Source organism: Tursiops truncatus, chromosome 17 (assembly GCF_011762595.2).
Source record: "Tursiops truncatus isolate mTurTru1 chromosome 17, mTurTru1.mat.Y, whole genome shotgun sequence".
Classification (NCBI taxonomy): Eukaryota; Metazoa; Chordata; class Mammalia; order Artiodactyla; family Delphinidae; genus Tursiops; species Tursiops truncatus.
The window spans coordinates 3,645,117-3,667,121 of record NC_047050.1 but is presented as its reverse complement, the minus strand read 5'-3'; the positions used below and the strand labels follow the sequence as shown (position 1 = coordinate 3,667,121).

Here is a 22,005-nt window from a genome sequence, read left to right as displayed (position 1 = left end):
TTAAACAGATATATCATTGACTGACTGACTTCAAAAAAATCTTTTTTAAAAAATTATCAGATGATCTCTACAACTCTCTCCAGCTACAAATATAACAAATTTCAGTTTAGAAGGTTTTGATCCTCTCCTTTTCTGTGATGAAGGAAATTGGTCATTTAAGATGAATTTTTGTTGTTGTTGAGGTTAAAAAAAAAAACAAAAACAACTCAGGGCTAAAAATAAGGGCTATATATTTAAGTGACTTACTTTTTCTGCTTTCTGACCTAGCATTTCCCTTGGGGTACACACGGTGAGAGATTATCCCCGGTACTCTAGCAGGAAGCAAGTACTTTTGGATGTCATAATTTCCTGGTTTAAATGGCTCCCTTCCTGCTGCCACCACAGCTCCAGAGCTCAGGATCACAGCCTGGAGACTGGGAACCTAGGGGGGGAAAATCAAAGAGTTATGGTCCTGACATGAGCAGCATGAAGTTTTGTTCTTTCCATACGGTGAGTCTATAACTGATTAACTCAACAGCCTCCTGGGTTTGAAAGTGATAATCACCCACCACTCGCTGGGCACCAAATAACGTATACAAAATATCGAAGAACCAAGGGTATGGGGGGAAGGGGGTGTTAGACCAACACCCGTCTTCAGCCCACAGCTGGCACAGGCCGACCGGTCTTCTGCCATCATAACCAAAAAAACCTTTAAAGGGTACACAGTACTGCCCCTGTCCTCCCCACTCAAGCATCCAGCTGGGAAAGGGCCTGACGGACACACCAGGACCGGGAAAGTGACACACAGGTCACAGGAAAAGGCTTTCTGTACCCAACAGAATGTCACTCTTGGCCACACCTTTTCAAGAAATATCGTCGAGGCAGATTCCGTGCCAACACATTCTATAACGCGAGGCTCAGGGAACGGAGCATGCGAGGAAAAAACAAAGAGCCCCACAGGGCCCACGCCTCATTGCATTGACCCAGAAACGAACAGCCACCGGGGGGGGGGGGGGGGAGCCAGCGCCCTCCCGTGAGCAGGGAGCACGCACAGGCGCGGGAAAAGCCTTCCTTCCCCGGGGCCGCCATCACGTCCCTCACGGTGCTCACCTTCCTTCCGTCCGTGGCGTAGAGCTTGGTCACCGGGCGCTGCATGACCTCCGTCAGGTGCTGCAGAAAGACCTCAAAGCTCTGCATGACCCTCCTGCTCAGGAGGACTGCACGTCTCGTCTTCGGGTCGCCATTCCTGAAGACCACTAGCCGCCGCGGCGCGCGCAGCATGCCGGGAGCGGCGGGAGCGGCGGAAGCGGCGGCGGCGCGTGCGCGCTGCACGTGCGCGCTGAGGGCCCGGCTGCTGAGCCAGGGCCGCGGGCGCTGGCGGGCCTTTTCCAGGTCCACCGGCTGCATCTTCCTGCCATGGGAGCACAGGTACGACTGGCCGTCCTCCAGCTCCTCCAGGCGCGTGATGCTGTGCCTTCCTCGGGGGGTGCTGATGTTCCTCACCCCGAAGGGTAGGGGCACCTTCCCCGACAAGTTATCCAGCAGAGCATCCAATGTCTTGAAAGAACGAGGGTTCAGCACCACCCGGACGCCGCCAAATTGCGGGTCTCCGCTCTTGTAGAAGCTGATCCTTTTGGCCACGACAGGCTGAGTGACGCCCAACTGGCGAGAAGGAACCTGACCTTCAGAAGAAATCCGACGAATCATGGAAAAACTGGTGGAAGGAGTTTCACTCATTTTGGTTGAGACCTGGAGAAGGGAAGGAAATTATTCATCTTCACACCATGAAGAATAGGTGCTAATGCTAAAGCCAGCTACCGATAGCTGTTCCTCGAATTTCATTCATTCATTCATTGATTCATTCATTATACCTACCTATTTTGAAAGATAACTTTCGGGGCTTAAAATAAGACATAAAAGCAGGGGCTTCCCTGGTGGCGCAGTGGTTGAGAGTCCGCCTGCCGGTGCAGGGAACGCGGGTTCGTGCCCCAGTCCGGGAAGATCCCACATGCCGCGGAGCGGCTGGGCCCGTGAGCCATGGCCGCTGAGCCTGCGCGTCCGGAGCCTGTGCTCCGCGACGGGAGAGGCCACAACAGTGAGAGGCCCGCGTACCGCCAAAAAAAAAAAAAAAAGACATAAAAGCAGCAGTTAAGTAACGGTATTTATAACTGAAACATTAAAAACAACCTAAAGACACTAATAAGGGCCTAGGTAGATAAATCATGATGTATACACCCATGGAAAACTATGAGCCGTTGAACATGGCTTTATTTATTGGCATAGAAAAATGGTCATGACCTATTTATTACTAAGTGAAAAAGCAGCTTATAGAATACACATGCTATGCCATTGCCAATGTGTACAATATTTATTATACTAGAAGGAGAAAGTGTGGAGTATACACAGCCCATTGTTGATGGTGGGTTATCTCTGATGGCAGAGCTATGGATAATGTTTTTATACATTGCCAAATTCTGTGACTCTTTAAAATTAGCAGGTATTATTGAACAGTTAAAAAAAAATCAGAACCCATCATCCAATGAGAAAAGAGAGTTTTGCAACTGATCGATTTAGTTCTGCATGTCCTGGCAGTTAAAGGGAGAAAACAGGAAAAGTTTATAAAGTTCAAATTGTCTGTTGGATGGAATCAAATGAACTCATCCAGAGGAGATTGGCTCCTGACATTAAATTCTAGAAGGAATGTATCATATATATCCTTAAATAAGGGCCACGTTAAGGTAGTGTAAGATGTTTCCATTACAGATTGTAGAACATGCAGGTAAATTATCTCACACACGACTAATCTTACTTTGGGAAACGCTGCACTAAACAAACATTTTTAGAATGAATGACATTACTATGGGCTGCTTAAAATGGTGCAATCTGGTTACTACTAAACCGTATTCTAAAGTGGTTCTAAAGTGAGCACTTCAGGAGGGAATTTAAGAGCCATTTTCACCAATCACTGAGGTTTTTCTCTTCCACTTTCCAAGTGAAGCCAGAGTCTGACTGACAGCTGAGCAGCTTGTGGGAGGGTTTATCTGATGCTGGGCTTGTTTTTCATTGGTAGCCTAGTGTGGCTATTTTCTGTGGTTTGAAATCAATGTAATTGTTGGTGTCTTTTGACAGAGTAAGAATGCCCTGCAGCCTTGAAGACAAACTGAACAAACTGAATAAATATGATCAGTATTACAGAGATGAACAAGGCATGTCTGTCATTATAAATCAGCTATAGATCTGGCCCAAATCACCTAGTTAAATGGTTGCAAGCTGTTTTCTAAGAATCTTCATTTATCTCCAATACGATTTACAAATCTCATTTATATGTAACTTAGGAAAATGCATTCAAAGATCAGCCTAGAAATTAGATGTGTCTCCCCTTCTCTCTTCCCAAGCAGTTTAAGGTAATGATAACACTAAGACACTAAAGGCAGCTGTAGCAAGCATGCGCATCAGGAGCTGGGGAATCCAGGTCTGCGGTGGAGTCAGCGAAACCTCAATCTCCCCTCATCCTCAGCTGATAAACTGCGCCATGCCCTGAATCTCCAGGCCCTCACCAGCTGTGAAAGGGATGAATTCCTTCAGTATTTAAACAAGACTTCAGAACTCTTTGCCTCTAACTACTTTTTAGGTTGGTTTACTTAGTATTTATTTGAAAATATTTTACATGAATAATGTTTGAGACACATTTTTCACCTAATTGTGGAAATTATATTTATCTACGTGGAGGTGTGTAGTGAGGCTTTTAATTGCAGTGGTTTTCTGCCTGGATCTCACTATTTGGAGAGCCGTTGACCTGGTCGCCATGTTGAGAACACAGTTATGTGAGCTGATATGCTAAGGGTTTTCTTTGGGAGGGTTTGTTGGTTTTGATTTCTTCGTTTTGGGCTAAAATAAGAGAAAGGAGATTCTGTGCTGGGACCAGAAAGGAGACCATGGAAGACAGGGTCAACTGCAGGGAAGAAATGGCCCCCATTGTCCCCATCCCACTGCTGCTCAGTCCTGATCATTGGTTTTGAACCTGATGCGTGAAGGGAAGAAGCTAAAGTTACCACATCCTGGGGAGATGCCATATGCCCAGCAGTGGAGGAGCACTTACAGAGCAAGTACTTGCAGCAGGGTAGTTGCCAGGCACCTTGATGAGGAAGCTGTAGCGAAAGCAAAGTGAAAATACAAGTTCCTCTGGTCCTAGTTGCATGTAAGAGGATCTCTGGGAACACCTAGGAGTCACTGGGGGAAATTTTGGAGAGTGTTGAGATTTTGCATACATGCGGGTAAGGTTTAAGAGCCTGTGGTGAGGTGGGAATTGCACAGAGCATGGTGAAGAGTCAGTATTATGGGTGAATAAAAGGATCTCTGTGCGTACAGTGCACAGTATCATCACTGGGGAACAGAGGCAAAGTTGATTCGTTCCAGAGGGAGTGTTTCAGCCTTTGCCTTGACATCATCATATGTATGTCCTACAGTGTCCATGGGAAGATCACAGAGTAATTCAGTAGCACAATTGAGGAAGAGTCACGGTACCATGAAAACATCAAGGAGAGTTGCTGAGGGTGGGAAGAGGTGGCGGTCTCCAGAGGAAGAGCTGTGTACAGCTGAGATGCCAGAGGCACAGGGTGGGGGGATGCCCTCCAGGAAGATGGCAGGGATTAGCGCAGCTTCTGCCAGTGCACGCGAGCAGAGCAGCGACGCAGTCAGTCAGCCTCAACAGTAGGGTGTCTGCTTTTGTGAAACAGAGCTACCAGCCTCCACAACTCTTAGCTACCGTGTCCTAGTTGTGCACCTTTCGTAATCAGCTTTAAAGACTAATCGGAATTATTTGGATGGAAATTTTTTTAATGTTTATTTACATACATTTTAGATAACAAGGTTTATTCTTTGCCCTCTGAAATCGGATAATGCAGTAGGATACTTAGGGGCTCTGTAGGGAACAAAAACACTGAGTACTTAAAGTGGTCTAATTCTTGTCCCAGCAGGTTATGCTGAGGGAGGAGAAGTGGAGGTGGACAGAGGGAAAAGGGGAAGCTAGGGTCTTACTTTCCTCACCACCGGCTGCCCTAGAGGTAGCAAAGGACCCAGCTAACAGTCTCTTGCCTCCAGCCCAAATTATATTGAAATCTTCTTCTAATGGCCTGACGCTTGCTATCGATATCTTCCCCACTTCTCTGCAAGCTCTTCATTGCCTACAGTCAGACCAGAGACCTGTCATGGATACTTGTATTGCTTTTTAACATAAACCGGATTTTTTTTTACACTCTTTGTTTCACTAGGTCCAACCATTGTTATTGCTGATCCGCGCCTTCATTGGTCTGAATCATCTGTGCTGCTCAGAGCTAAATAGTTGCCTCTACCAAGAGGGCTGTACCTTCTCTCCACTACTCTCTTGACAAAACAGATGACCGATTCACAAGATGCAGGTGTATCATGTCCTAATTACATTTTTAATTTACTTTTCTAGCATGTAGTAGGAATTGAAGCAATTCAGAAAGAAAAATGAAGCAGAAAACAAAACATAAGAGAGGTATATTCATAATGTTCTATAGCAATTCAGAGATCTGATGCTGCAAGAAAAAGTAGTTCATCTCACAGGTCATAACGCTGTGGGGTGGCCTTGGGGGTGAGGGTTCAGAAGAGAAGCACACGGCAGCCGCAGCACTGCTGAAGCACAAGCAACTTCCTCCTTCTTAAGGCATTGCACAGATTGCTCTAAAGAGTTAGCAGAGCTTTCATAATCAGAAGAAAACAAAACTTTACCCATGTTTTAATACACTCGAATTGCTTGATTTCCTGATACTGAATTCCCTCCTACTTTAATATCAGCATATTGTGAATGTTTCTTGCATATTTGGGTAAAGATAATATGAGCAGTATTTATTGTTTTTCTAATGGTTACATACAGAACGCAAATATGTAGGCTAGATATGTAAAATAAAGTACAACTGGCTAAAATAGATTATTTTCAAAATAAAGTTTTTAAATAGTTTTGTACTTACCAGAACTTGAAACTTCCCTCATAAAGGAAAAGATGGGTTAAGTTGTTTGAATAATTCCCATAAATGTTACCAGATATGTACCCTGCTTGTTTCGTGCAAGGAAACTAATGTCTTTGAATTTATTCTTAGTGTATCCACTCAGGGATTGAGTACAGCCAATTAATTTAATCCGAGGTGATGCTAATCACCAGACAGAATTCACCTTAAGGGGACCATAGCCAGAAACAAGCCAGTTCCCAGCATACTCCACAGTTCTGAAATCTTCCTAATTAGTTGCCCTTGCATTGCACCTTGCTTACCTAGTATCATTCTCAGGAGAAAATACTTCGCCAATTCATAAGCACTTCCCTCCCAGACAGCCTTAAGTCCTCATTTATTTTTATTAAAGAGAAAATGTTGTTACGCTGCTAAAAATGACATTTTGTCATTCTTTGATAAGCAAGTCTGAGTCAGTATTCACTCATGGTAGTCATTAAAAAGAAAAGGACCTAAGCCTTTTGCTTTTCTTTTGTTGCTTTACTTTTTTTTTTTTTTTGCGGTACGCGGGCCTCTCACTGTTGTGGCCTCTCCCGTTGCAGAGCACCGGCTCTGGACACGCAGGCTCAGCGGCCATGGCTCACGGGCCCAGCCACTCCATGGCATGTGGGATCTTCCCGGACCGGGGCACGAACCCGTGTCCCCTGCATCGGCAGGTGGACTCTCAACCACTGCACCACCAGGGAAGCCCTGTTGCTTTACTTTTAAAACTCTAGGGTTTTTTTTTTTTAATTGGAGTATAATTGCTTTACAATGTTGTTTTAGTTTCTGCTGTACAATGAACTGAATCAGCTATATGTATACTTATATCCCCTTCCTCTTGGGCCTCCCTCCCCGTCTCAATCCCACCCATCTAGGTCATCACAGAGCACCATGCTGAGCTCCCTGTGCTATACAGCAGGTTCCCACTAGCTATCTGTTTTACACATGGTAGTGTATTTATGTCAAACCTAATCTCCCAATTCATCCCACCCTCCCCTTCCCCACCACCGTGTCCACACATCCATTCTCTACATCTGCGTTTCTATTCCTGCCCTGAAAATAGGTTCATCTGTACCATTTGTTTAGATTCCACATATATGCGTTAATATATATTTGTTTTTCTCTTTCTAATTTACTTCACTCTGTATGACAGACTCTAGATCCATCCACATCTCTACAAATGACCCAATTTCGTTCGTTTTTATCGCTGAGTAATATTCCACTGTGTGTGTGTGTACACACACACACACACACACACACACACACACACCACTTCAGACTACATTACAAAGCTACAGTTATCAAGACAGTATGGTACTGGCACAAAAACAGAAATATAGATCAATGGTACAGTATAGAAAGCTCAGAGATAAACCCACATACCTATGGTCACCTAATCTATGACAAAGGAGGCAAGAATATACAGTCTCTTCAATAAGAGACTGGACATCTACACGTAAAAGAATGAAATTAGAATACTACCTAACAGGACTTCCCTGGTGGTGCAGTGGTTACGAATCCGCCTGCCAATGCAGGGGACACGGGTTTGAGCCCTGGTCCGGGAAGGTCCCACATGCCATGGAGCAACTAAGCCTGTGTGCCACAACTACTGAGCCTGCTTTCTAGAGCCCATGAGCCACAACTACTGAAGCCCGTGTGCCTAGAGCCCGTGCTCTGCAACAAGAGAAGCCACCGCAATGAGAAGCCCGCACACAGCAATGAAGAGTAGCCCCCACTCACCACAACTAGAGAAAGCCAGGGCATAGCAACAAAGACCCAATGCAGCCAAAAATAAATAACTTTATAAAAAAAAAATACTACATAACAACTACACAAAAATAAGCTCAAAATGGATTAAAGACCTAAATGTAAGACCAGACACTATGAAACTCTTAGAGGAAAACATAGGAAAAACACTCTTTGACATAAATCACAGCAAGATCTTTTATGACCCACCTCCTAGAGTAATGAAAGTAAAAACAAAAATAAGCAAATGGGACCTACTTAAACTTTAAAGCCTTTGCACAGCAAAGGAAACCATAAACAAGACAAAAAGACAACCCTCAGAATGGGAGAAAATATTTGCAAATGAAGCAACGGACAAAGGATTAATCTCCAAAATATACAAACAGCCTTTGTTTTTAATGTAAGCACTCTTGCTTATTATGGTATCAATGTAGTTCTATGAAAACGGCTGTAAATGTAACAATTTGGCCACTCAGCATAACGGGACACATGAGAGAGGCACCACCCAGGAGTGATGTGACACTTCTGCACACACAGCTCTCCCACCGCTCTGCTTAATCATCACGGGGTTTGAACGTGTTTCAGGGCTTTGTCCCACATGCAGTCCCCAGATGACACGCACTGCCTCTGATGGCTACCCGTAGCCTAATCTGATTTGAAGGTACCTCAGCTAATCAGATTTACCAGGCTTCCCGCCTCAGCTCTGAACCGCAAAGACAAGGTCCTCTGGGAAAGAAGGACCAGGTTCACACTTGTGCCGCCAGACATTGCCTCCAAACAGATCGCAAAAGGAAAAAGACTATAGAGCTGCACGGTTTGCCTTGTAAATGCTGCCTTTGTAACAAGTGACCAATTAAAAAGTAAAACGGGTAAGAAAGGGAGGGAGGGAAGAAGGGAGGAAGGGCAGAGAGAGAGAGGCACTGAGTGAAGGAAGGAAAGACAGAGGGAAGGAAGGGAGGGGGTAGGTAAGAGAAACAGTAGTGTTTAACTTGATACAGACCTCCATTGATAACCATCACCATCACACAAAGACAGGGCAATTGCATCATTAAAAAAATGCATGTTTACAGGGTAGCAACAGGCATGAATGGCATTATTACCAGCTCAAAATTGAAGTGTCAATTTTAAAAGTTTGGAGTTAGATATAATCTGCTCTTCAGTAGCTAAGGACTAGTGAATCGTATAATCCATGTCGGATAAGCCATCCACATCCATTGGTTCTATTTCAACAACGAAGGAATTTCAACTAAAGGAATTCCTTTGGGGCACTTCTAAAAAAAGTAAAATTTCATACACATAAGTCAGCATGAAGGGGCCCTCCCTTTCCAAGCATCTCCCCTAACACACGTTCCACTCCCATGACTCCAGTCAGGAACGGGGACCAATACACCTGTTGCCCAATCATGCCACCATGCTGTCTTCCCGGCATCCCTTGTCTCTGGCAGACGCCACTGTAGGAAGTCTAAACCACTGCTTCTCAAGCTTGATCGTGCACACAGATCACCTGGGGATCTCTGTGCCATTGTCTGGTCACCACTGACCAAGGAGCCAGACCACGGGGAGCCAGTGCACAGAGGTTAAGCATGTGTGCTCTAAAGTCAGACCTCGGTTCAAATTCTGTCTCTTCCTTCCAGGCCATGCACTTAATTTCTCTGTGACTGTTTCCCTGGCTGTGAAATAGCGGGAAACACCCACCTTCCAGGCTCATTGTGAAGACTAAAATATATCTTACACGTTAGGCAAAGCGCCTAATGTCCTAATGTGTTCAATAAACGTAAATTTTTATTTTGCCATGTCAATATTTTTTTAAAACACTTCCACTGTTCTCACATCCTTTAGTAAATACTCTCACACCCCACTGTACCACACCGTTTGTGGTCTGACTCCAGCTTACTTTTCCAATTTCATCTCATGTGTCTTGACTCAACAGTTTGAATCACTTGACATTTCTTAAACGTGGCTCCACACTTCTGCACGCATTGTATCTTTTACTCGGTATGCCTTCTCTAGCCCTAACCCCCTGCCCTACATTACCGCCCACCTTTCCATCCCTTCCTTCAATACTCAGCTCATCTCAGGAACCTTTCTTGCACCCTTGCCTTCCCACTATGCAAGCATTCTCTGCTGAATAGATACCCTCCACTGTGCTCACTTATCTGTATAAATATATACTCTCTCACACTTGTCACCACACTGCCGTTGGTGGCTTCTTAGTCAATACGCTCATTAAGCACCAGAAGTGTAACTAATTTATTCCCTCAGAATTTCTAGAAACAGCTCAGTGCCTCGTACACACCAGACACTCGATAAGTATCTGCGAAAGGAATGATCCTCTGCTTGGGTTTAATGTAGTGTGTTATAGAGATATATATGCCTGAAGAACCCTGCCTCATTTTCACTGCTAGAATTTACCTCTCTAGGAAGATCCAAGGAGCCCAGGGAAGGGCTCAGATTTCCTCAGGAAGCATAATCATTTGGAGCAGTTAGTATGAAACATGCCCTTTGTCATTCCCATCCAGCCCACATGGAACTCTGTGTAAGGTCCATTCTGATGAAGTTCAATTACTAGACGTTAAACCTGGACGGTCTCTACCTTGGAAACAATTTCCCACACTACTGATCTCCTGGACTTTGAAGCAGGCATCTGTCATAGTTCAGGCTGCTGTAACAATACCATGAAGCGGGTGGTTTAAACAACAGACATCATTTCTCACAGTTCTGGGGGCTGGGGAGTCCAAGATCAAAGCGTCAGTCAATGTGGTTCCCGGTGACCCTTCTCTTTGGCATATCTGAATTGCAGCATCACTCCTCGTGTGCTTTGGGGCCATTATTAAGTAAAATAAGGGCCAGCTGAACACAAGCACTGAGATACGATGCCAGTCGACCCGACAACCAAGCAACTGCTAAGTGACTAATGGGTGGGACACACAGGACAGAGGGATGATTCACGTCTCAGGTGGGACGGAGCTGACGGTGTGAGATTTCATCACATTACTCAGAATGGTGCACAATTCATAACTTATGGATTCTTTATCTCTGGAATCTGGACAACAGAAAAAAATAGATTTTTTTATAATTAACAGAACCTCAGGGACCTCTAGGACTATAACAGTAGAGCTAACATTTGGGTCATCAAGAGTTGCAGAAGAATAAAAACAAAACAAAAGAAAATCCCACAAGGACTCAGAGGCAAAAAATATACAAATCAATTTTTACTGCAAAGTAAAGGAGCTGTTACAGTGGAGAATTCCTGGACTGAATGTCAATATTATGACATAGGGTGAGTGTGTTTCGTGTTTGGTAATTGCAATCATTGTTGTTTCTGTTGTGGTCACCCATTTGCAATGCTTGGTGTCAGTCTATTTATCTCTTGTAAAAATAAAATACAGCGTGTGTGTGTATGAAAAAAAAAAAAGAGTTGCAGAAGAAAGAGAGAAAGTAGGTGGGGCTGAAAAAAAATATTCCCAGAAATAATGGCTGAAAAGTTCCCATATCATGCAACAGAAAAACTATGATACAAGAAGCTGATTGAATCCCAAAGACAATAAACAAAGAAATTCACGCCAAGATGCATCATAATCAAACTTCAGGAAACTAAAGACACAGAAAAAATTTTGAAAGCAATCAGAGATGACATATTACGTACAAGACAAAACAATCTGAAGGACAGCCGATTTCTCATCAGAAACCACAGAGGCCAGAAGGAAGTTACAACCATTTTTCAAGTACTAAAATGAAAGCTGTGTCAACTAGAGTTCTATACCCAGTGAAAATATCCTTGAGGAACGAAGAGCAACCCAAACATGTTCAGATGAAGGAAAGCTAAGAGAATTTGTCCCCAGCAGACTTACTCTGAAAGAATTTATAAAGAAAGTTAACTAATAAAAAGGAAATTATGAAAAGAGGAATCTTGGAATGTCAGGAAGGAAGAACAACAGAAAGACCATAAATGTGAATAAATACAATAGACTTGCCTTTTCTGGAATTTTCTAAATTTTGTTTGACAGTTGAGGCAAAAAGCATAATACTGTCTTACATGGTTCTCGATGTATGTAAAGGAACTATTAAAACAAAGATAAATGGGGGAGGTTACGGGGAACTAAGTTTTCTACACTTAAACTGGTAAAATGTCTACATCAGTAAACTGATAATTATGTATGTACAGTGTAATACCTAGAGCTACCACCAACATACACAAAGAGATATGCTCAAAAACAATATAGAAAAAGCAAAATGAAACTCTAAAAACCGTTCACGTATCCCACAGGAAGGCGTGAAAGAGACAACAGGGAAATGAAGAAACAAAGAGAACAAAAAATAAAAAATAATATGGCAGATTTAAGCCCTAAGATATCAATAATTAGATTGAAGGTAAGTGGCCTCACATACTGTATGATTTTGTTTATATAACATTTTTTAAATGACGAAATTACAGAACAGATTGATGGTCGTCAGGGTTAGGCATGGTGTGGGAGAATGGTGGGTGTGGTGACTGAACAGTTCTGTGTCTTGATTGTGGGGTGGTTACACATGTGATGAAATGACAGGGAACCAGACACACACATGTCCATCAACCCAAAAGGACACTCTGTCCCCATTTGCAGTCATTTCTCATTTCCACCCATACCCCAAGGCAGCCACTCATCTACTTTCTGTCTCTGCAGATCTGCCTGTTCTGGACATTTCATATAAATGGAATCATACAATATGGAGTCTCTTCTGTCTGGCTTTGTTTACTTATCAATAGCGTGATGTTTTTGGGGCTCAACTATGTTTTAGCATGTATCGGTACGTTGTTTCCCTTTATTGCCGAGTGGTGGTGTGGTGTATGAATACACCCTATTTTGTTTATCCATTCACCAACTGATGGACATTTAGGTTTTATTACTAATCCCGTAAAGCAAGCAGTCACGTCAATTTTTAATGTGCTCCATACAACACAACAGGCATAGGCCTTCGTCTGGAAATAACTGCTAACGAGAAATACACGAGAACTAAATGACATGGGAACCGTAATTCCCAGTGCTGTAGCAGACTCACATTCCAGCTTCCAACATTTATAGAGAACTGAACTGATACCAAATTCCACGTATAAACAGCATCTACTTATCTACCCATCCAGCAGTGCTGTAGTAACAAGAACAATAATAGTAACAATAATAATAATAATAAAGTGTATTGATTACTTACTTTGTGCCAGGAACCATGCTTAATGCTTTAACTAAATTATTTCATTCAATCCTCGCAACAGCTCTATGAGGTATGTACGATTATTATCCCTGTTTTCCAGCTAGGAATACCAGGGTCAAGGACGGAATAGTATTTTACCAAAGGACACATAATTAGTAAATAGTGAAACCTCTTCACCACTTTGCAGTAATGTTCTCTATCTAATGTTAAAGTCTATACGCGTGTTGAGGGCACACCGTGGAGGGTCAAAAACACCTGGCTAAGATAAAAAAGAATGAAATAATGCCATTTGCAGCAACATGGAGGGACCTAGAGATTATCATACCAAGTGAAGTAAGTCAGAAAGAGAAAGTCAAATACCACATGATATCACTTATACATGGAATCTAAAATACGATACAAATGAACTTATCTATGAAACAGAAACAGACTCACAGACATAGAGAACAGACTCGTGGTTGCCAAGGGGGAGGGGGGTGGGAGAGGGATGGATTGGGAGTTTGGGATTATCAGATGCAAACTATTATATATAGGATGGATAAACAACAAGGTCTTACCATATAACACAGGGAACTCTATTCAATAGCCTGTGATAAATCAAAGAATATGAAAAAGAATGTATATATATGTGCATAACTGAATCACTTTGCCGTACAGCAGAAATGAACACAACATTGTAAATCAACTATACTTGAATAAAATAAAATTTTTTGAATACCTGGCTAAGGAGTTTTGATTCTATTCTGTAGAACGTGGAACTGCACTGAAGACTTTTGAGCATGGAAATGACAACATCAGAACCCAACCTTTCACTGACATTTTTGCTAAATCAGGTGATTTGGAGGGAGGAGGCTGTGGTGACAGAAACTGGGGAGGTGGCCCTAAAAATAGTTAAATCAAGAGCTCCTGAGGGTCTGACCTAGAGTAATGAGAATAGAAATAGAAAGGAAGGAAGTTATTTCCAAAAATTTCAGAGGTAGACCCAAAATAACATAACAATAGGTCGGCTGTGGAAGGCAAGGAGATAGGTAATTTATTTAATCCTTTAAATGAATCATCTACTGTAACTAAAGAAGCCAGTACAGAGCGTAGTTCAGCAAAAGTTGTGTGAAGCAGGCAGAGCAAAGATGACAACAGGAGTTGGCTTTTTACCAAGTATTTGCTGTAACCTCGTTTAAATGGGTAACAAGTTTTTCAAGCCTGGAAAAAACTGTAGTGTCAATAACAACAATAAATCTACGTAAGAGGAGAGGCTAAGTCAGGAATTGTCTAAATCCATTCCATTTCATTTTTTTTTTAACATACTTAGTTTGAGGTCACAGAAGTGATCCAGGGAGTGATATCCAAAAAGCAGTTATTAATATGACATTCAAGATTGGGAGAGAGATCAGAAGAAGAGAGATTTTACAGGCATTCAAGTAGGGGCTGTAATTTGCGTCTTGGGATCACTGAGAGAAATAATTGTGAAAGTGGTGAATATTATTCATGTAACGAAACAAGCAAACTCTAGAAGTTATACAGTATTTACAGTTGTGATATGGACAGAGCCCATGATGGACTTGATAGTCTAAGTTATGGTGAGATAACAAAAAGACCCCAAATCCACAGTGGACTTTCACATTTCCATCATTGGCTGACCAGATGAAACTGATCTAGATGTACCATAAATTAAAATTCAAAATGATCCTAATTAAAATGTCTTCAAGCCTATTATAGTCTTATGGAGAAATAGTATTATTGAAGCAGAATTCTATATATTCCAAGAATTTCTTAAACTATACTAACTTGAAGTTTATCATTACTGTGACTAATATTTATTTTTAATTCAGGACAAATTAATGAGTTATAATCTCTTGGTCAGAATTTGATAAGTACTATTGACTAAATGAAAGACTGAAAAAAAATGGGTTGCTCTAAAAAATTTGCCTGTCAGGGATAAATCACCTTTTCCGTAAAATCTTCAAGAGTGTTCAAAGCACTGTAAAGGGGTATATTTTACTCTACCAGAAAAGGAATAACTTCACTATTCGTGACAGAAAATGCACCTATCATCAAAGTGTACATGACCAAGCTAAGGTTAGAGACAAGTCAATCCAGAAAACTTATTTCTAAATATCTTGACAGAACAAAAAGCAAAACCTCTGCTTAGAAAAATCAGGTAAGTAGATCCTCAGTTTACACGTTGCTCTCTCAGCTGATAAGCAGTTCTTGGGATTTCACATCAATGATTGGAAACAGCCAGTTTAAAAAAAGCGATTTTGGGTAAATATCCCGTGGTGTGTTCTTAGCATGCTGCCACAGGGAAGTATTCAGATGCTCGAAGATTCCAACTTGCTACAAGAGATAAAAGTGGAAAATTTCATTCTGTCCGTGTGATTAGATTAAGTTGTTATTTTAAAATAACAACTGCGTGTGGAAAGATCTTTTATTTCTTAGGGGACACAGACATTCCTGAATAAAACTGCACTATGCGAAAGGATGTACTTATTTTAAGATAGATGTTGGTTATTTTTTAAAAGTGAGAAAAACACCTTGAAATCCTTTTCGACTGACTTGACATTTTTACCTTAAAAAGAAAGTCATTTGTATAGTCTCTCCAAATAGCAGTTTCATGCTAATCCTTACCACTAATGCTCTATCATCAGGAGCTTTCCCTTCCCCTTAAAGAAAATTTTTTTAAATCTCAAACACGGTCTTTTCAATTCGTTCTAAAAATGGAAATTTCTGATTTCTAGTTTAAATTCTTAGCACGTGTACTTTTTAGGGACGTGTAGTTGACTTACCATACTTACTTCAGACATACAGCATAATGATTCAGTATTTTTAGGGATTGTACACCGTGTGAAGTTATTATAAAATACTGACAACATTTTGTTTTCTCTACATTACGTCCCTGTGACTTATCTATCTTATAACTGGTAGTTTGTACCTTCACCTACTTTGTCCCTCTCCCCACCTCTCTCTCCTCTGGCAGCTACTAGATTGTTCTCTGTATCTCTGAGTCTGTTTCTGTTTTGTTATATTTGTTCATTTGTTTGTTTTTGTTTTTTTAGATTCCACATATAAGTAAAAACATACATCTTTAATGAACAACTTTCATAATACTTGCAGTGGCCCTCTAGTGGCCCTTTATTTGTCTTCGAATTCTGTGTTTCTCAGTTCTTTCCATCCTAGTACCTCTAAGGAAAGGGGAGGATGAATACGTAATCATAGACTGGAGTTTTAATAAAGTTTGAAGCTGAAATTGTAATTTTGCCTGAAAAACAGCATGACAATTTTATATTGTCATTTTGTAATGTTTCAATATAAAAATGGTTCAAGTTTTTTTTCATCAAATAAATTGAGATGTATCAGAATTGTCCCCCATGGCTTTTCAGAATCTCCCTCTGAGCACAGCAGCAAAGAATACGTTTCTAACAAAAAGTGCACCACTTGTATAAGTACAAAGAAGGCAGGCAGGTGGGGCTACCACTCCCCGCCTGACCTGACTCGGTCTGGCTGCCCCACTGAGGCCCAGCAAAGTACAGACTCAGCCTCCCCTGGCTGACCCCCCATGGCCTCATCCTCTCTAGAGGATTAAGAATGGCTGAGTGCCTGCTCAGCCCAGGGCCCTGAACTTCAGCCTTCCCTGTGGGCCAGACTGTGTTTCAATCTGCTGTTCTTGACCTTGGGGCAAAAAGACTGCAGTGGACCCCACTGATTGGACAGAGGTGGCCCTTGCCTTGCAGCCCAATCGGATCCCCCACCTGCTATAACTTCCACTGATGAGACTGCAGACTAAACACAAGGTCAGAGTGAATGGCGACTGCCCACCCCTTCCAACAGAGCAGCATGGCAGCCCGCCCTAACGCTGAGGGTCTTCCCTAAATCAGGTCTCGCTTACTCGCTTCCCTCTACCGCCTTCTGCCTTGGCCCAGCGAGCCCGGCAGCCTGTCCTCTGCATACCCTGGTTATGGCAGCCTACACCAGATGGCCGAGAGATTAGCCGTATTTGGGAGTGATTACCAATTAAGCTGCTGATGTGGGGAGGTAACAGACAGCTAATGCAAGGAGTTGCCTCCCAGGCTGAGAGATTGCATTTCCTACCACAGAACTAATACAGATTTTTGAGAAAGAAAAGGACGAGACAAAAATGGCATTCAAGATGATCTTCTAGTGGCAGAATGTAATGTAGACAAAGGATGGAAAAGACCGGGGAGAGAAATATAGGATGGAAACAAATCTCTAATCAATAAATCTTTAATAATTGGCCTAGAATAACATAGGGGTTCTGTAATGAAAGCAAACTACAAGACAGATTTTGAAGAAAGAATCTCTGGCTGTTGGTAGCAGATTAAAAATCAGTTAGTCAACGAATTTTGAGGTCCTGTGTTTGCCAGGCCCTGTTCTTGGCGCGGGAGAGACAGCAGTGAGCGAAGTTCAACCCTACCTGCCAGGAACCGCCCTTCTAAAGGGAGAAGCTAATGACGCAGCCGCCAATGGTCACCATCGTACTCAGCACACATTCCCAAGCTCTCTCCACTCATACCTTCCTCCCAGGGGTTAAGAAGCCAGATACTCCCCAGCCTCTCGCGTCAGTCATCTAGGTGATCTTGTTTAGGCCGAAGCTGTGTAAGGGAAGATCTGAAGGAGCACTTGTTGAAACTTTCGCTTTCTCGACAAAAGAAACAGACGCAGCAGGTGCCACCCCATTTTCCCTCTTCCTGTCTGCAACGTGGAGGCAGTACAGGGAGCGAAGAGGCAACACGTATGAAGACAAAACACTAACACACAGAGGATGGCCAAGTAGAAAGAGAGGCGTGGTCCTGAGGGTTCCAGGAGCAGCTGGGCTAATCTGGTAACCTCCTGACTCTTCTCATTATGTAGGAAGAATTAACCCTATTCCTGACACCGATTTCTGGAACAGAACCCTCCCTGGCAAACAACTAACACACAAAAGGAGTCTATCGAAAGAATATTGAATGCCTCACAGAATCTCTGAGAGGTGTAAAGAAAACAGCTCAAACTTAAGGTTTCAGAAACAAACATACAAAACCTTTCATCATACCGTCCTGATGAAGAAATCACCTGGATGCCACAGACCCCAAGCTGCTATGGCTGGTAAGCTTGCCAATTTCCCACCAGGAACACAATCGTACTGCAAATAAGACCAACCTAGGTAACTGACTGTACTGCTGAACTGAATGAATAAGCGTTTTCAGAACGCTACTGGAAAACTGATGAATTCATAAAAGTGCTAACAAAAGACCAAGATGAAAAAAAATTAATTACATGGAACTGAGTGAACTGAGGAGGATGATTATAATTTTTGTGACTTTCTGTTTGAATAAAAAAGAAAAAATCCCACAAGGACTCAGAGGCAAAAAATATACAAATCAATTTTCACTGCAGAGTAAAGGAGCTGTTACAGTGGAGGATTCCTGGACTGAATGTCAATATTATGACAGTGTGAGTGTGTTTCGTGTTTGGTAATTGCAGTTATTGTTGCTTTTGTTGTGGTCACCCATTTACAATGCTTGGTGTCGGTCTATTTATCTCTTATAAAAATAAAATACAGTGTGTGTGTGTGTGTGTGTGTGGAAAAAAAAAAAGACCAACCTAGTACAGTCACCTTTGCTGTCACCCTAACTGGAGAATCAGGTCCCCAGAGAGCCTGCTGCCTCACCTTGCTCACTGCCAACCTGCACAAGTACCTATGCCCTTAGTGCAAAAAAATAGAAAATACGTAGCTCGTTCGGCTCCTACAGGAAGAAATACTCTTTGCCCTACAACAATTCATAAGGTGGGTAATCTCCCAAACTCAAAAGAAGGTGCAGATGCGAATCATTTAAAATGAATTGCAAATATACACTGTTACGGTAGAGTGTCTGCAAAAATGAGTACATGTATTCCTTCCCTACATCCTCACCCCTTTACAATGTGATCTGTAGCTCCTCCAGCAGAGGTGGTGTCTGTTTCCTCACTGCTTGAATTGAGGCCGCTTTGACCAACAGAATGAAGCAGAAGGACCTTATGGCGGCACCAGAACTAACCTCAAGGGCACGGGTACACGCAGCTCTCCTGAGAACCCTCTGGTATCCACGTGAATAACCCAAGCTGGCCTGCCAGGTGATGCGAGAAACCTAGTCCACGTGCTCCGGTCACGCCAGCCAGCAGCCAGCTGACCCTCAGAAACAGAGCCGCCTACCTGACTACAGACACTTAAGTAAGCCCAGTCTAACCCAGAAGACCACCCATCAGAGCCCAGTCCAACCAAAGAATTGTAAGTAAGCTTAATAAATGTTTGTTGGTACTTCCCTGGTGGTGCAGTGGTTAAGAATCCGCCTGCCAATGCAGGGGACACAGGTTCGACCCCTGGTCTGGGAGGATCCCTCCCACATGCTGCGGAGCAACTAAGCCCGTGTGCCACAACTACTGAAACCCGTGCGCCTAGAGCCCATGCTCTGCAGCAAGAGAAGCCACCGCAACGAGAAGCCTGCGCACCGCAACAAAGAGTAGCCCTCGCTCGCCGCAACTAGAGAAAGCCCGCGCGCAGCAATGAAGACCCAATGAAGCCAAAAATAAAAAAATTTATATATATATATATATATATATATATATAAATGCTTGTTTTAGCCACTAAGTTTGGGGTGATATTTTTATGCTGTGAAAGCTAACTGATGGAACTACAGACAGCAAGAAAGAAAAAGGAAAAAAAAAGAAATTTGGTAAATAAGATAATTTCAGGTACAGAAGTGATTTGCAAAATACAAAGTAGGGTAATTTGTTAGAAAGTGATGAAGATCAGTCCATTTCTTGGGGAAATCCTCTCTGACAAGGGGATGTGTAAGATGAAACTAAATCTGAAGGAGAAAAAACTATTCCAAGGTGTAGAAGAAACATATGCCAAACAGAAGGGACAGCACGTGCAAAGGTCCTGGGACAGAAATGAGGCCAGAGAGGCTGGAAAACACGAGCCCAGTGGAGGGTGAAGAAAGGTAACCTCAGAGGGTTTACACCGTGGAGAGACCACCCTGGTTGCAGCAGGAACAGAGGCCGGAGCCCTGACAGGCAGGTACTAGGACAGTAATGGGAACTCTGCCCTGCTGCTGAGCTATGCTGTGGACATAAAACTGCTCTAGAAATAAAGTCTATTTTTAAACTTCATAGAAAAGTGGATTTTAAGAGATTAGTAGGAGAAAAAGAAAGAGACGCAGGGAGACAGGATGTCGACAGCATGTAATACTTACTGAGAGCCACCGGGCACCGAAAGGAAGCAGCATGTAAGGTGAAAAGAACAGGATTTTAGAATCGATGGCTAAAGGCCACCACTGGGACTTCCCTGGCGGTCCAGTGGTTAAGACTCCATGCTTGCACCACAGGGCTGAGGGTTCGATCCCTGCTCTGGGAACTAAGATCCCGCATGCCGCACGGCACAGCCCCCCCAAAAGAGTCCACTACTTACAGCCCGTGTGCACTCGGGTGAACTTACCTACCTTCCCGTCTATGAAAAACAGGTAAAAATAAGTATCTCATAGGCTGCGGTAACGGTTGGACGAGAAGCGTAGGTAAAGTGCCAAGTACTTTTTAAATGGTAGATGTTCCAGCAGGGTTTGCCTAATTCCCTTTCATCTTCCTTCCCAGAGAGAAGATCCAGTATCTGAATAAAAGCTGAAAATCCAGGGATACTGAAATCAAGATAGACCTATGTCTGGAGATGTTGTAAAATAAGCAACTGTCTTTCTCCCCGCAAATCCCCCTCCATGACATTTCCCCCAACGTTCTCACCTACCTACACCTGCACCTTCTGACCTAAGGCGCCAGTTACAAAACTTCAGGCTAAAGGGGGAAGGGAGCGGGGAAGGGGTGGATTGGGTCTGGGATTAGCAGATGCGGACTCGTATATATAGAGTGGATAAACAACAAGGCCCTACCGTATAGCACAGGGAACTATATTCAATATCCTGTGAAAAACCATAATGGAAAAGAATGTGAGAAGAATATAGATATATGTATAACTGAATCTCTTTGCTGTACAGCAGAAATTAACACAACATTGTATATCAACTATACTTCAATAAAATAAATTTTTTAAAAAATTCAGGCTAAACTGAAATGTCAATTTCGTGTCCAAAGCCGTTTCTGTTGCCAAAGCCTGTTGTCCAATTCCTTCTTGGGTCCTGTTTCCTACTGTGGTGAGATCCTAATACTACAACTGCTTTCCTAAACTCCTGCCCGCCTGCTTCTTCTAACCTTCCAAACTTGCTTCCTGCACTAGCCCAGGTTCTGAGCCTGACTCTGACCTCGATGCCACGATTAGCTTCCTCTGGGCCCCCTTCAGTCCCCTCCTGGTCTCTCCCTCACTTCTCCAGCCTCGTTGTTGCTCTTTTGCACCCAACTCCCTTGCATACGTCACGACCGATCGCACCCCTCTGTGACATGCCATCCTGAAAGCATTAGTCCACCATGGGAACACTGTTCCTGTAAAATGACTTCTTCAGTCCTTATAACACAAAGTCTTCTTCTGCCTTTGGACTGGCTTTCTGTCCCAGGGAGCAGCTAAACTGGAAAGATGCTCCGTGATTCGCAGCTATAGTCACGGGATAAAGTCAAGAGCGGACCTGCCAACGGTATTAAAATTCCTTATCAAAGGTGGATGAACTCTTCTGTAAATGTAATTCAAACATAGCAACAGACAGAAGGCAACAGGATGGACAGCTTTGCTTTGTAGGAGGAGAAATTTGCAAGACAGGATTTAAAATGGACTAAACTTAGTGTATGAAATGGCATTTTTGTTGTCATTTTAAGCTTTGTAAGTAGAATCTATAAATATATGTGAGGGAAAAAAGTGCCAAGAAGGCTAAAAGAAAAAATATACATATATTAGAAAATACAACAAAGAAAGAGACCTTTCCACAGCCTCACAGAAATTAGAAACAGAAAAAGTCCTCCGGCCACCTTGGTCATTTCCGGACCAGCAGAGCTCATTCATGAGCATTCGTCGGTCTGATTTTCGATGACCCAAGAGTGTTGACTCTAGGCCCTTCGTGTGTAAAATCATCCTGCTGTCTAATGGACCTTCACAAGTTGCCAAGACTTC

General features: G+C 42.8%; 1 protein-coding gene across 1 annotated transcript in view; it reads right to left on the bottom strand.

The window, feature by feature from the left end:
• LOC101317476 (RP1 axonemal microtubule associated) overlaps positions 1-22,005 on the bottom strand; it is a 303,982-nt gene that overhangs the window by 190,785 nt on the left and 91,192 nt on the right. Inside the window, 2 exon segments of the mRNA XM_073794757.1 lie at positions 247-421; positions 1,090-1,728. Coding sequence (XP_073650858.1) covers positions 247-421; positions 1,090-1,716 — 802 coding nt within the window. The 5' untranslated portion in view covers positions 1,717-1,728.